The sequence below is a fragment of the Telmatherina bonti genome, assembly GCF_933228915.1.
Source record: "Telmatherina bonti genome assembly, chromosome: 15".
Lineage (NCBI taxonomy): Eukaryota > Metazoa > Chordata > Actinopteri > Atheriniformes > Telmatherinidae > Telmatherina > Telmatherina bonti.
In genome coordinates, this window is record NC_136613.1 from 8,725,553 (window position 1) to 8,740,205 (window position 14,653).

Genomic DNA, 14,653 nt, shown 5'->3' on the forward strand with positions numbered 1-14,653 from the left:
GAAGCCTCAAAAGCTTCATCCACCCATCTCTAGTGGAAGCTGTTGTCCCGTCCCTGTTCAGCGCAACAAAATCTATCTTAAAACAACGTGGGGGGGGGGGGTCGTCCTTCAGACTATAAATGTGTCATTTAATGCAGTTTAACTCCAACTTATAAAACTTGGCTGTTTAAACTAGAAGCACTAAAGAGCGCAGACTTCTTATTCTGATCCCTCCTTTTTGCAGTTTGTGAGATTTCCTGTTAATTTAATCCAATCAATCCGTAACGTTGAGTTACAACACAAAGACAAATGCTGCAGAATCATGACGCCACCACCTCAGCGACTGAACATCCACCATCTCTACTCCCATCACACGTGGTGAACGCAGCCTCTCTTATCCGGCACATAACAAGATGCCCCATCAGTGAACATTTTGCTACGTTCACCTGATGTTTTGATAAATTTAAGATATTTCTGGTACAGTAACTCCTGATATGAAAGCAGGATGGCTGCTTCATTGACTCATGAGAGGATTTAATATAAAACATTAAATATCAGAATGATCTGGAACAGTTGAAATAACTTCTGCTTTAGTAACTTACCTCCACTGTAGATGATGATGATGATGTATAGGTGCAAGCTGCAGAGTTTTGTCTTCACGGCTGTCTGAGGGAGTCCTCATGTACGCCGTTACCTCTGGAGCTGCTGGATACAGTATGTGGACAAAACTCACATGAAGAAAAGAACGACTGAAAGTAGAAAATACAACCCAAAAGACTCAATTAAACAATCAGTTTAATTAAAACTTTGACGGTTTAACTTCCAAAAGGAAGAATGATGAGAAAAACGAAGCTGAATCGCAGGTTTACTTTGGTTAGAGGAGAAAATGGCGACAAGGTTCAGACAGAGCTGCAGAAGCCGAGCAGCGAGTCGAGTTCAATCTGAGGAGGAAAAAAAATCACTACATATTTACAAAGTTTCCTCTCAGAGTCCAGTTTGTGTTCTGATGAACAGAGACTTGAATATTTCATGGAAAGACGCCGCTCCAACGGCTCATCCTGGCTTTATTTAGCAGGTTTGGCCTCAGCAGGGTTTTCTCCAGTGTCCAGAGTCTTGAGGAGGCGGAAGAGGCCGGCGGCTTCGCGGATGCGGCTGAACTCGATGCAGAAGGCCTGGACCTCGATGAAGAGGTCCTGAACGTTGATGATCTTGTTTCGGATCAGCGACTGAAGGAAGACGCAGACCAGGCGGACCAGGCGGTTCTGGAAGACAGAAGCAGTTTTATGGGTGGATTTCTCCCTGCAGGATGAAGAGTTCTGCATCATCATCACCTATGACTAGTTATTTCCACACGAACACGTTGCTCTGTACCTGCATGTACTTGTCTTTGATCTGCTCGCATGTGGAGATGCAGTTGGAGATGTAGAGGTGGATGAACTCAGGAGGCAGGTCTACAGCTGTGGTCAACCTGAGCCGTGGAGGAGAAACGAAGCATAAAGATGAGTTAGAAGACATGAGAAGAACTGCAGCTGCAACTGACCTGAGCTGTTGTGGTATGACAGAGAAATACAGTTAACCCTTTAAGGTCCTGGTGGACTGCTAGGTAGAGGTAAATTTGCAGTGACTATGATGAATTTCTTCATAAAATGATGGAAATAAACCTGCATGAGCTGTTTCAAATTGCTTAAAAGCATTCACACAATTAGAAGGATTAATCAGGATTAACTCCAATCAAACTCTTCCGTTTAGTTTATTAATTACATGAAATCAGAGCTGACAGAGAAGCACAATGGATTTCTTTAGGAGCCACTGAGGACTGCTTTATTACTGCAGTCACATAAAAACTTAGGAGCTTTACAACAGGTGCTGATACCGGTGCACGGAGATGGTGAAATGTGCAGACTCAGACGGCCCTTCACGCACCTATTGACGACCTCCATGGAGTGCAGCGACATGTCCATGTTGACCAGCACAGAAAAATACTCTGTGATCTGGCTGCTCTGCATCAGCTTCAGCAGCATCTCGATGGCCACCAGCGGGTTGTTCTCCACCAGGTCAGGCAGCTTAGCCGGCGACAGGCCGATGTGATAAACCAGCTTTGGGTCTTTCTCCAGCTCAGCCAGGAGCTGATGGGACAGATGAGACGCTTACAGACAAACTGCTTTCATGTTACAAGTTATTCTCCACGTTCAGCAGCAACAACATGGGACTAAAATGATGGAAGCAGCTGCAGCAATGAGCTGAAAATGTGGGACAACTTCTTTATTTGTCAACTTTGATTATTTAATCTAAATTTTTAAGGAATTTATAAAAGAAGAAAACTAGAAAAATGTAAGTTTTAACCTCTTAAGTGTGAAGATTTCATGCTTTTTTCTGTAACATGATGCTTAATTTATTATTTGTTGTGGTAAAACCAAAACAGGACGTTTTGTTTTGCTTGTTTATGTTCTGAGATGACGACAGAGTAAACAGTAAAGCTGAACGGAGCTCAAACAGCACAGCACGCTGTGTAATCAGCTGACGGCGGCGTCTCTAGTCGACACTAGGAGGAGGAAGTTGACCCACCTGAGACTGCTGCTGGGCAGACAGCGGGCTCTTGAAAGCCTTGGACATGATCCGTTTGATCTCCAGACCGGTGCTGTTCTTCACACACATGGAGCGATCCCACTGGACGCTGTGATCAGGCTCCGTGGGGTTCAGCCATGCCAACTCGTCTTCGCACACGTGCAGAGGAGGCGGCGGTCGGATGAACTCGGGGCGAAAGTGACCTGAGGACAAAACGAAGTGAAAGAATCTTAGTGTGAAGCGATGATCCAGCGACAAAGTCTTGATCTCCATCATGGTTACCAATAGCAACACAAAGACGTCCTCATATTCACCGAGTCAGCACCATCAGTCAGGATGTGAACAGCAATCAATCATAATCACAGGATGACGCGCAGGTAGAGGTCAACACATCCAGCATGTACCTCCCACATCACTTGTTTCTGTTGTTTATTTACATAAAATGACCAGAAAGATGAAAGGGATGCAGCTGTTCTGGTGACGCGTTGCAGGATCACACAGCTGCAGAGCCGAGACGGAGAGAAGTTTGTCTTTTAACAGACACGCCTACGTTGGAGCACATCGCCTCGATCCTTGCTTCTGTACACGGGCACTCCGTCATGCTGATGATTGATTTTAAGTAGGGCTGGGCGATATGACGGTATATATCGTTTGGACAATAGAAAATGTCTATCATTTCATATGAGGTTCTATTATTTACGCCATGATAAGGTGCTTTACTGCAGTATTTTATGTCAATCTGCACTTTACATGTTGCAATATAAAAACAAACATGGAGGAAGACGGTAGCAGACGTGTTTCAGAGGATAATTCACTAAAAGGTGACCAGCCAACCCAAACTGATGAGCTTGTTCCTAAAAGAGGGGAAATTTCTGTCTCAATTCAATTCAACTTTATTTATATAGCGTCAAATCACGGCAATGCCATCTCAAGACGCTTTACAGACAGAGGGGAAAACATAATGAAGGCCAGTTCATAATAGCCTATATAAGGAAACCAACAGATTGAGTTGAGTCCAACTCAATTCCCCATCCTGAGCAAGCACACTGGCAACAGTGGGAAGGAAAAAACTCCCTTTTAACAGGAAGGAAACCTCCAGCAGAACCCGGCTCAGGACAGGCAGCCATCTGCCTCTGCTGTGTGGGGGGAAGAGGACAGAAAGACAACAGACAACAGGAACTGCTACTCCCGGCCAGGGAGACCTGCTGAGACCGAACCGCATCTTGTGGATGCAGTTTGGATATAAAAAGACCGACGTGGAACCAACAAGACTAGCTCACAGTCCCAACAACAGACTCAAACACAAATAACTCATTTTATCACCTGCGCAGGAATCAGGATAAAGAATACAGAATAAAGAACAGAGTCAACGAGCAAAAGCCGCCCAGAAAACAAACTAGTAGCCAGACCATCATTCTGCTGCTATAAAGGCCAGGAACACAAGTAAAAAGAATCAGTAAAAACAATAAAAATGACAACATTTTTATAGTGGATTATTTTTATTTATTTAGAAAAATAAATCGATTTTTTTTAAACAAAATAACCGATTTTAAAATTGTGAAACAAAAAGTCCCAATATTCAATTTTTTGATTCAATTTCCCACCCCTGTTTTCTATCCTTATTTGTTGAATAAAAAAAAAAGCCGGCTTTGTGTCTGAATCGGCAACAAGATGAGTGCCTTACAGTGCTTTATAGTGTCACCCTGTGTGGTAAACGAGCGGTTAGGGAATAGGGTGGACGTTCTGACACAGACTGTTTGTAGGCTGCTGCTGTTTGTTGTGCAGACTGAGTCTGGAAGGAACAGCTTCTTAGAAATTGGTTTCTAATTTTTTTACTTTCCAAAAAAATATACACTGAAAAATAAAAATCAAACGACACTTACTCTCTAGTGGAGGGCGAGGACCTGTGGCCAGAGACTCGATGATCTGATTGGCCACGGAGCTGTCAAATCCTGAGTTGGACGAGTCTGGATCTGGGTCATTCAGGATGCTGGGAAAACTGGCTTTACTCTGAGTGGGCAGCTCTGACTGACGCTCTGCAAGACGAAGATGCAGAAAAAAAAACATGAATAAAGGCGTTAAAAAAGAAAAAAGTACTTCAGCTCAGCAGGTACATGTAACCAAACCGATAAATATGACATAAATGATTTAAAACAAACTACATACATACACTAAATGATCAATTACTAAACACATCAATATTAAAACCAGTTTAATAAACACAAACAAGAGAATCAGGAAAAAAGCAATTAAACCAGTATAAGAAGAAACTAAAAGATCACATCTCCAGTTCTCCCAATGCAGATTTTTAATATTTAAAAGACAGTCTCCCCGGCGGGTTGCCAGATCAGGTCATTTTATGCTTTTATTACATTCCAAACTGAAATCATGTCTATTTATTTATTATTCTGTCTAAGATAAATAAGTTACAAACGGGTCAACCCAGAAGCCATAAAAGTCTCAAACTGGATAAAGTACAACGTAAAAAAAGAAAATCAGACAATTTGTTATTAGTTTTGGTTCTGAACTAAGCTCCAACAACCCCAACCTGCAAACCCGAATGAGATTAAGCTGATCTACAAACCAGACGGATGAATCGTCTCTGCTCAACATTCACCTTTACTGTCTCCCAAATACATTTCATCTGACAACCCCCCCGACCCTGCCGTGGACTGGGTTTATCGCCTCTGCCAAGGAGGTTATGTTTTTACCGACATTTATCTGTTTGTGTTCAAGATAACTCAAAAAGATATGGTTGGATTTTCATTAAATGCTCAGGAGTTGTTGGAAATGTGAAAAGGAAGAGGTGATTTATTTTTGGTGGTGACCTGGATCACCGTCTGGATCCAGGAATTTTGTTTAAAAGGATTCTTTAACATTTGTGATTGGTGGAGGTTTGCGCTCTCCGAGTGCTTTTCTAGTTTTATTTGGTTTCCTTCAGCCTTCAGAAACGAAGGAGGCTTCCTCCAAAGATCACGTTATGTCACCACAATTTGTTAACCAGCACAAAGAAGTGGACCGGTTACATATATTCACGATGAATCTTTTCAGAAGGATACCAACCTAACCGAGAAGGTTGGACGACCAACCTCAGAGCAAAGAAATGCCTCACCTGGCTTTTTCTGTCAGGAAATATGCCGACAAATTTCTTTTGAAGACTAAACGGTTGCCAAGAAGACACACAAACGCGAAAAAAATTCATTCAAATTGATCTGATCACGCTAATCCGATCTGATTACACTCATGCTGATTTAAATTAATTAATCTGATTAAAAGCAGTCGGTGTAAACCTGTCCAGTGGGTGCCTACTGACCTGCCAAGGCTAGCTGAAGGCCGCTAATGTCTATAGACTGGGGCATGTTGCCTACGTCCATGCAGGACACCTGTCTGGGCGTCTTCTTGAAGAGATCTCTTGGGGGTGCCAACATCAGCTGGGACAGGAAGAATTTCTCAGGCTGGGTGATGGGAGGTAGGAATCCTGAACACAGGCAGACAAGCAGGGAGGAAGAAATCATAGATATAGTTAGAACAAATTCACAATGTAGGGATACATTTTCGTTAGGGCTGTGATGCTTTTGTCCCGATTTGATTCTGATTTTTTTTGGTGCCGATTCCATTTAAACTGCGATTCTCTCAATTCTTCGATTTTGTCTTTATTTTAGTGCTTTTAATGTTGATTTATTTTATTTTACCTGTACAGCACTTTGGTTACTTTGAGGTATGTGAAGGTGCTCTACAAATAAAGCTTTGATTTGATTAAATTTGGATAATTTCTCAGGGCACACCTGATGATCTCTCACGGCACAGTGGTTAAAAAACACTGAGCTATTCCATCATTTTGCTGCTATATTACCCAAGAAGACAAGTAAAAAGATCAATAAAAACAATGAAAATGACTAAAATTTCATAATGGATTATTCTTATTTATTTGATCTTTTTTTTTCCTTTTATAATCGATTTTAAAATTGTGAGGCAAAAAAAATCCTGATTTTCCCACCCCTAATTTTTATGCTTTAGTTTGTTGGTAAAAGAGCCTTATTCAGGGCTGGATTAAAAGTACACAGGCCCCTGGACCCAGAGTGCTCCATGGGGCCCCCCTCCCCACCACCACATTGTGAAAATTGTATATGATACAAAATGAAATGACATTTCTAACATCTCTCACCCAGTGGTACTAATAGCAAGACACTAGACACTTTTGTAACTATCTGGCTTTTATGTACATTTTGTTTTATGTCCAAACTGCTGGTGTTTACCCTATGTGGGCCCCTGGGCCTGTGCCCATAATGCCTATTGGATAATCCAGCCTTATTTATTTATTTTTCTTTCTAAAATCTGAGGAAAGTTTTAGTACCAACATTGATGCTTCAAGTTATTCTTTTGTATTATGATGTGCTGTTTACAATGCCAAATTATCCAATGGGAATTAGGGGGCCACTCCTACTTGGGGCCCATGTGGGGCAAACACCAGCAGTTTGGACATGAAACAAAACAAAATGTACATAAAACCCAGATAGTCACACCACTACCAATAGTGTATTGCTGTTGGTACCATTGGCTGGGAGATGTTAGAAATGTCGTTTCACAGTGTTTCATTCACAATTTTTTTTTTATGATGTTCTGATGGGGAAGGGGGGCCCCTGGAACACTCTGAGCCCAGGGGCCTGGGCACGTTTAATCCAGCCCTGGCTGTTTAAGAAGCCCACCCACCTGATAGGACTTTCTCCTGCTCCTCTCCCGCAGGTGCGGGGTTCAGAAGGTGGGCAAACACGGCGGCGAACGGGTTGGCAGCCAGCGGCTCGGTCCGGTACATCTCCCAGAGCAGGTAGAGGGCGGTGAGCCGCTGCGGGGAGCTGGGCAGCAGGTCCGGCTGCTGGAGGAGCATGACCAGCACCGAGCCTACCCTAAAGTGTTCAGCTTTCCCAAAGTAATGATGGAAGTGAGTGGAGAGGCTCTCGAAGGTGTTGGTGCAGGCTTCCTCCGAGATGATGCTCAGCAGGTTGGAAAGTTCCTTGGGAGCGAGGGTCATGGTTTCCACATCCAGATTCAACTTGATAGGAGTTCGTAGCTGTTTTATAAACAGCGTAAATTTACGTCAATACATTAAATCTCCTGTACCCGTGACTGTCTACGGTTAATTCATCTTTGGATAAATAAACTTGGGAAAAACTAGACTGAAAGTCATCGCGAGTGTGGCATCCAACGAGTTAGCTTAGCTAGCATACGAGGCTAACTGACAGAAAGCGGCAAAGTCATTTAAAAAACTCACCGCTCTGCCTAAAACACCCACAAATATCGATTCATTGACTATTAAATATTATTTAATAATACAGCTTATCTAAACTGAATGAAATTTCCAAATCCATATAAAAATTTTGACGACTGTTTGACGGGGTCTTAGCATAGCGCTGTAGCCGTTTGAATTTCAGATTTGACCCTTCCGGCGATGTGCATCATGGGTAATGCAGTTCTTCTTCTACTTCCGTTTGAAGTAGGAAGCATGGCTTACAATAAAAAACTTTCCCCAACTTTTTCCAGACTATTCTTAAATAAAGTTTAAAATTATTAGCTTTCACGTATCTGGATAATTAACTAACAACCTTGAGGTTATAATTGAGCATAGTTACAGCAGCTTAACTTAAAGTCTGTTTACCCCAAAAGCAATTGCGATATTTTTCCCCCTGTATTTTAGTAAGAGAAACTTCTGTGGAAGATGTTCAAAACGGGAAAGGTTTGCACATATATTAACTAAAAGAAACTAAATCTAAAAAAATAAAATAAATATATGTATATATATATATATATATATATATATATATATATATATATATATATATATATACAGACCACATATACAGTACAAAACAAGGACGCACATTTGTGTAACATTATACCTTGTTTGAGAAGGAGCAGAAGGAAGCCCAAGGCTTACTACTCCTAAATTAAGCTCAAACTGAGCTAAGAAAAAAATTGTTCCCCCAAAATAAGGCAAAATATAATAAAAACAATTAAAACCAGATATCACAACGTGTATATTTAATTATAGTTCAAATATATCACAGATATTAAAGACGTTAGAGAGCTGAATTCCACTCTGTGTAAAATCTATTTTTTATTCATTGTAATAAAAAGGATGATTGATGACTTAAAACAGCAAGCATAAACCCTAAAAATGATTAATAAACACAAACATTTTTTTAAAAAAATGCTTCGTTGTATGTAATTACTTAATTTATTCTTGTATTTAGATTATGGCGAGGTTCTCAGTAACCCCTTATAGGGTTTGCAACCTCCCCAGCACTGTATTTATATTATTTTTACGTGTATGGTCTATCATTTGAAACTTCCCTCTTACTTTTTTTTTCTCTCTGAATGTTCTACTGTTTCTTTTGAAGTGCAAAATCAAATAAATAAACAAACCATATAAACCGAAGGAGTCCAAGTATTTAATTTTTTTTTTTTTTTTTGCATACTGCTGTTATTTATTGTGTACTGTAGAGGTTTACACATTATAAGCGTATATATGTGTATTTATATATGTATGTATGTATATATACTCGTAAATGCAAAACTTACCTGTTGATCATAATGTTTTATAGCGTTTGCTGTCATGTTTAAAATAATTTAACTTTTGTATTTATTTTCTCCTTACATAATAATTAAATCTTGTTAGTTTGGGTGAAGACTTTTTCCCTTATTTTTTTCTAATTGTGTATATAATTTGAAATATTTTATGGATTGTGTCATCTTTATTGACCTAGCCTATACTACATTTAAAACAAATGTAAAGATTGTTTGATTCAATCTGTACATTTGAAACTTTTCTCTGTTCTGTCCAACTTTCTTTTCTCTCAACTTCTCAGTAAACATTTGTAAAATAACTCTGCAGCCCATAAATAAGCAACATCCAGACATACAGCTGTTAAAACATTTATTTTAGTATTTTTACTGTAATTCTTTCTTACAAAAGAGCGATGTGCTTTCAGTCGTGATTCCTTTAGAAAAACAGAAAGCTTCTCCGGACATGTTCCACCAGGAAAGTGCTGCAAACTGAGAGGAATAAAGATGATTAAAGAGGTCTACAAATTTTCTACTTGTTCAATTCATCTAAAAGGGAAGATATAAAATTTCTTGTTTTTATTTTTTTAAATACAAAACAATAAAAAGTTTCCCAATAAAAAACACATAATCTGAACAGATGAGTTCAGCTTAGAGAAAAAAGAAAGGACGTTTGACAATGAAGCAGATTCTGGGTGAACATCAGCCTCGGAGAAGCCGTCTGTCGTTTCACAGCTCACCTCGCAGGCCACACATTTTAAAGGGATATTGCAGGCAAAACAAAAACCAGATTATACCAAAACATGGAGAAACTAACAGATCAGGAACTCAGCACGTCCCGTCATAAGTTCAATCAAGACCTCATGAATCCCTGATTGTTTTAAAGGATCGGGGTTCAGTTTAAACATCAGCCATTTTTTTAGATTCACATACTGAGAAGTAAGTTTCTGATTCAGTAATAATTTTATCAAAATACTTGAATGCCATTCCATGTATTTATTCTCCTTCTGTAGAAACAAACAAAAAATCTGTCTACTTGGTTATTTGGAATAATTTTATGAATTCTTATAAAAAAGGACAAATGCCATAAATCCTGGTATGCATCATTATCATAATAAAATGAACCTCTGGGAAATGTTTACAATGTCCCTGAACATATTGATTTTCTCCTTCTTTAAAACTACGGGATACTCTGGTTACTGTTGTAAAACGCTGTTAAAAACACTGAAAGGAGGACACCTTGTTTTCAGGTCCATACTCACTTGGAGGGAAGGTTTGGTTTATATCGATTCACACACATATCTGCACTCACATCACAACAAACTTCCACACATTTGGCACAAAATAGATCCATGTCCATCTCTGAGACAGAATAAAGTCCAAGTGCACGTGACTTCTGTTAAAGGGCCATTACAACCAAAAACTGCATACGAACATCACCACCTCTAGCTGATCAGACAGAGTAAAGCAAGTAGGTCAAACAATCATAAAGATATAAACACATATAATAAAAAACAAAACATGGTGTATAAACATGTCAGTTATATATGAGGCATGCAGGCAAACACAATGTAAACAGGTCCAGAATCTCCACCTGGCGATGTGTTGGGGTCCGTTCTACTACACTACAACAAACCACAATAAAACAAGGCTCAGAGGTCAGATGGGGGTGCAGTAAAAACTGGGAATTCAAGAGCAAATGTTTAGTTTCCTGCTGTAGTTTCCGGTAAAATGTTTAATAATTCACTGGTCTGATATTTGTAGATCAGATCCGCCTAAAAAATGTTTCAAAAAGCTTGACCAGCATGTGAGACAAAGGTTAAAGGGTCACATGTTCATGTCACTGATCTGTTAATCTGATTTAACACCTGAGAACGGCTTCTGTGCAGAGCTGGTAGTTCCTGGTCCAGACAGTAAAAGTCCTGCCATGTTTCTGGATCTACCTGTACATTTAGAACAGGTATTTTCACTAACAGGCTTGTTTACCTGGAAAATAAACTCTGCTCATTAAATTCAGCTGGCTTGGTGACTGCCGGACAGGACTTTTACTTTATGGACCAGGAATTGCCACCTCTGGTTCTGTGCATGGGTCGTCTTCCTAATCCCATCACTACCATCATGTAAAACTACTCTGGAAGAATAAAAGCTGAAGCTGAAACAGACTAAATGTGTCTGTAATGATTGTAGTGTTGCCCGTGTGTGTGTGTGTGTGCGCAGCATTAGAGAGGGAAACATCTGGTGTTTGTGTGGAATAAATTACTGCTGCGTATTGTGTTGGAATGTGTGTGTGTGTCATGATTTTTTTCCTCTTTTTGGAGTTAATTTCACTGATAAGAAAACAATAAGGCTGAAAAACCAAGAAAATGAAAGCAAGTTTTTAAGGCAAAAGAAGTCGGAGCTGAAGGAATTACTTCTACTGCACCAGTTCCTCAAAAAAAACAACAATAACATATTTTTCCTTTTTGATATTTTCTATTACTCTGATCGAAAGTGCAACAGATTGTGAGAAATTCCTTTTTAACGACTTTTTCCTGCCAAGATGAAGACAAACCATAGTTTACATGTCTTTGTTAATGTTTCATCCATTACAAGCTTCCAGCAGAGACATACTGTAAATGCATGATGCATATTTAAATATTAGAAAACCTCAGATTACTCAGTATTAAAATCAACCTCCATACATGTTTTACTTTATCTGCTCTCAGTCAGTTTGTTGCAACAAGAATCAAATGGTTATATTATAATATATAAGATTTATTTGGAGTAATCCCAACCTTTATCACTTATTTTTCCTGCAGTGTTTTATCTGTTTGAAAGACATTTTATCTGATATACATTTACATTTTAATGAAACTGAGAGGTTGCATCATGCAGAATGAACTCAATGCAGCGTCTCTTCTAAATGTTCCTGAGAAAACGTTCATCACTGGATTCCTCCATCACTTAGGGACGCATACGGATCACATTCTCAGGAAAGTCTGGCAGTCATATTAAGACCTTTTTTCTATCATTTCTAAGTACATTTATGAGACTTTGAGCGCTCTGGACATATTGGATGGTTTTAGAAAAAGGAGTGCCATTAGTTTTAATGCAAACTCTGCTAAACTATCTTGAAATTATTACTATTAACTATAAATTAAATGAGGATTATTCTATGTTCCCATCTTCTCTGACCCTCTGCAGCATGTCAGGCATGATGGACGTCTTAACGGATGAACTGTGTTGCTTTGTGGTCTGCTTGTCCCTGCTGGAAGTCGTTGTGTTTATTCTGGTTTAGTCAGAGTGGTCTGGTTTTAAGTCTTCTAACTGGAGAAATGTTATCTGTTGTAAAACTGTTTATCATAAACTGACTTCTGACCAATCTAAAATACAGAGAAGATAAAAAAAAAAAAAAAAAGTTAAAATTGAAAAGAAATCCCTGTTATACATCAGCATGCGTGGCGGTGCTGAATGATAAACGTCTGGCTTCCTCCCCTCCAAACCGAGCTCTTAGTGTGTCGTAGTGTGTGCAGGAGAAACAGCATGTTAGTAAAACATGCAGCATTAGTAATAACACTAATAAAACATACTGGCAATAGCCACACATTTTATCATAGTACTGAATTAAACTAGGAAGAGGCACAAACAGCGTTTCCTGGTGGTAAACAGCTCGGTCAGATGTGCACATACAGAAACCACCTGTGTGTTTGTTTTCTTACTCGCTAACGGCCAGTCAGAAAAAATATGTTTTTTAGACCAATTTAACCCTAATATGAGGCTGAAATGATAAAAGGTTTAATATAATTTGACAAAAGGGAAAATTTTACTGAGCTTAATGAGGATATTCATTTTTGTCCCACTTCATTTTCTTTGCTATCGGTCATTTCCTATCATATAATCAAATTTCATTGTCAAGGATAGAAATAAATGCAGTCATACGTCACAGTAGAACATAACTGCAGAGGCAGATCATGCTCATCAGGCTTTAAAAAGGAAGCAAGTAGCTTATTTACAGATTGCTGTAATATTCTGGCACAGAACTGCCTCATACCCTGAAAACTTCCACAGGCAGTGAATGATGCGCCTGCACTGCTTTTAAACCTGGAAAAAACAATAGGAATGTGCATTTCTGCCTCCATGCATGCAGCTAATTTAACCTAAAACACCTCCTAGTCTTCCATTAACAACAGTGATATGCACAGAACTGGTTTGAAGGTGCAATCTGGGAAATAAAAGAAACCCAAATGTAAAAAAACTTGCAGGAAAAACAACAGAAAGCTTGTCCAATATATTCCCCCTACATCCTTCCAAAAGGGATGGATCACTCATTTATGAGTTGTTAGTGCTGATCTAATCTGCCAGCAAAATGCTGAAGTGGAATCAATTCCACTTGTCAGATTCAACGAACAGAACAGCGGCTGTGACTGAACCCCAGTCTCAGTCGGTGTAGTGCATGATGGACTCAACGTAGTTTCCAGGAAACAGGCCCGTGGTGGCATTCATCACTCCTTCAAACCAGCCGTCTTCATTCTTCTTGATGACATAAATGATTGCTCCTTCTTGAAATGACAACTCGTCCTCTTTGTCTGCTGTGTAGTCATAGATGGCCACCACTGGAAGAGGACAAACACACCCAAGTATTAGTAGCGCTGAGGAGGAAGTCATGGCAAAGTTCTGCTATGTTTTTCCTAAAGCTTGTTCCATCCTCCACGAGTAGAAAGAACTGAGTTCTTGTTCTCGTGGCTGCAAGAACAAGAAAAAAGTTATTTTTCATCAGGTCCATACATCCTCCAGGAGAAGCACTTCCGTAGCGGGGAGGGGTCACCTGGTTGTTACCTCTGCCAAGGAGGTGATGTTTTTCCCGCCGTCTTTGTGTTTAAGATAACTTAAAAGTTTACAGAAGGATTTTTATAAAAACTTCAAGAGTGTTTTAACGCCACATGTAAAAGAGTTGGTACTTTCTCACCACCTCAATCAGCTGTTTTATTAAAACAATCTGTTTTACCTGCAACAGTAAAAACGCGGAAGCAGCAACTTCCTGCTTTCTCCATGTTAACCACGCCCACCTCACATGTCCAACCAATCACACGATACTTCTCGGAGCCCCACAAGAAAAAAGTTCTGCCAGCCCGGTGTGTCAAGAACTGTCTTCAAACACGTCCACGAGAACAAAATGAAGTCATTTTCTTCCCGGAGCTTCGAGAACAAGAAAAAATTTCTGGCTTCTCGTGGAGGATGGAACAGGCTTAAATTAACTGCAGCCAAATAAGAAAAATAATCCTTGTAGAGGACAGAACTGTCCAACCGATGAGAAACAGACGATCTAGTGTCTCACGTTTTTCACCGTCACTAGAAAGCATCTCTTATCCAGTCACTCCCCATAAATTTGCATGAAACAGACTAAACGTATCTTTTGACCTCTAAGAATATTATCCGGTTGTACAGATGATGATGACAACTTTATATTCTGTGTAAAACCAAAATGCTGGGTGTAGCAGCAGGAAAAGCAAAAAACATAAAATAAAGATGCATGAAAACTATGTGGATTTATTATGAATAAACACACATAGCA

At 39.6% G+C, this 14,653-nt stretch overlaps 2 protein-coding genes across 2 annotated transcripts in view; both read right to left on the reverse strand.

Moving 5' to 3' along the window:
* Positions 1-768: 768 nt before the first annotated feature.
* Positions 769-7,953, reverse strand: cnot11 (CCR4-NOT transcription complex, subunit 11). The gene is made up of 7 exons (XM_079254021.1): positions 7,255-7,953; positions 5,858-6,022; positions 4,428-4,580; positions 2,545-2,747; positions 1,903-2,105; positions 1,351-1,447; positions 769-1,241 (listed from the first exon to the last, which is right to left on the reverse strand). Exons 1-7 carry the CDS (start codon positions 7,571-7,573, stop codon positions 1,044-1,046), a joined length of 1,338 nt encoding a protein of 445 aa, XP_079110147.1. The 5' UTR covers positions 7,574-7,953; the 3' UTR covers positions 769-1,043.
* A 1,577-nt stretch (positions 7,954-9,530) lies between these two features.
* The window catches only part of LOC306766136 (abl interactor 2-like), a 42,138-nt gene continuing 37,015 nt past the window's right edge, over positions 9,531-14,653 (reverse strand). Inside the window, exon 10 of the mRNA XM_079253746.1 lies at positions 9,531-13,694. Within this exon, the coding sequence (XP_079109872.1) occupies positions 13,519-13,694 (176 nt within the window). The 3' untranslated portion in view covers positions 9,531-13,518. The remainder of the gene's footprint in view (positions 13,695-14,653) is intronic.

Excerpts from the sequence above, each read along its gene's own strand:
- cnot11 (XM_079254021.1), bottom strand. The coding sequence starts at position 7,573 with ATGACCCTCGCTCCCAAGGAACTTTCCAACCTGCTGAGCATCATCTCG. Across the intron at positions 6,023-7,254 it reads GCAGGAGAAAGTCCTATCAG|GATTCCTACCTCCCATCACC; the intron begins GTGGGTGGGCTT and ends GCCTGTGTTCAG. Across the intron at positions 2,106-2,544 it reads CTGCCCAGCAGCAGTCTCAG|CTCCTGGCTGAGCTGGAGAA; the intron begins GTGGGTCAACTT and ends CTGTCCCATCAG.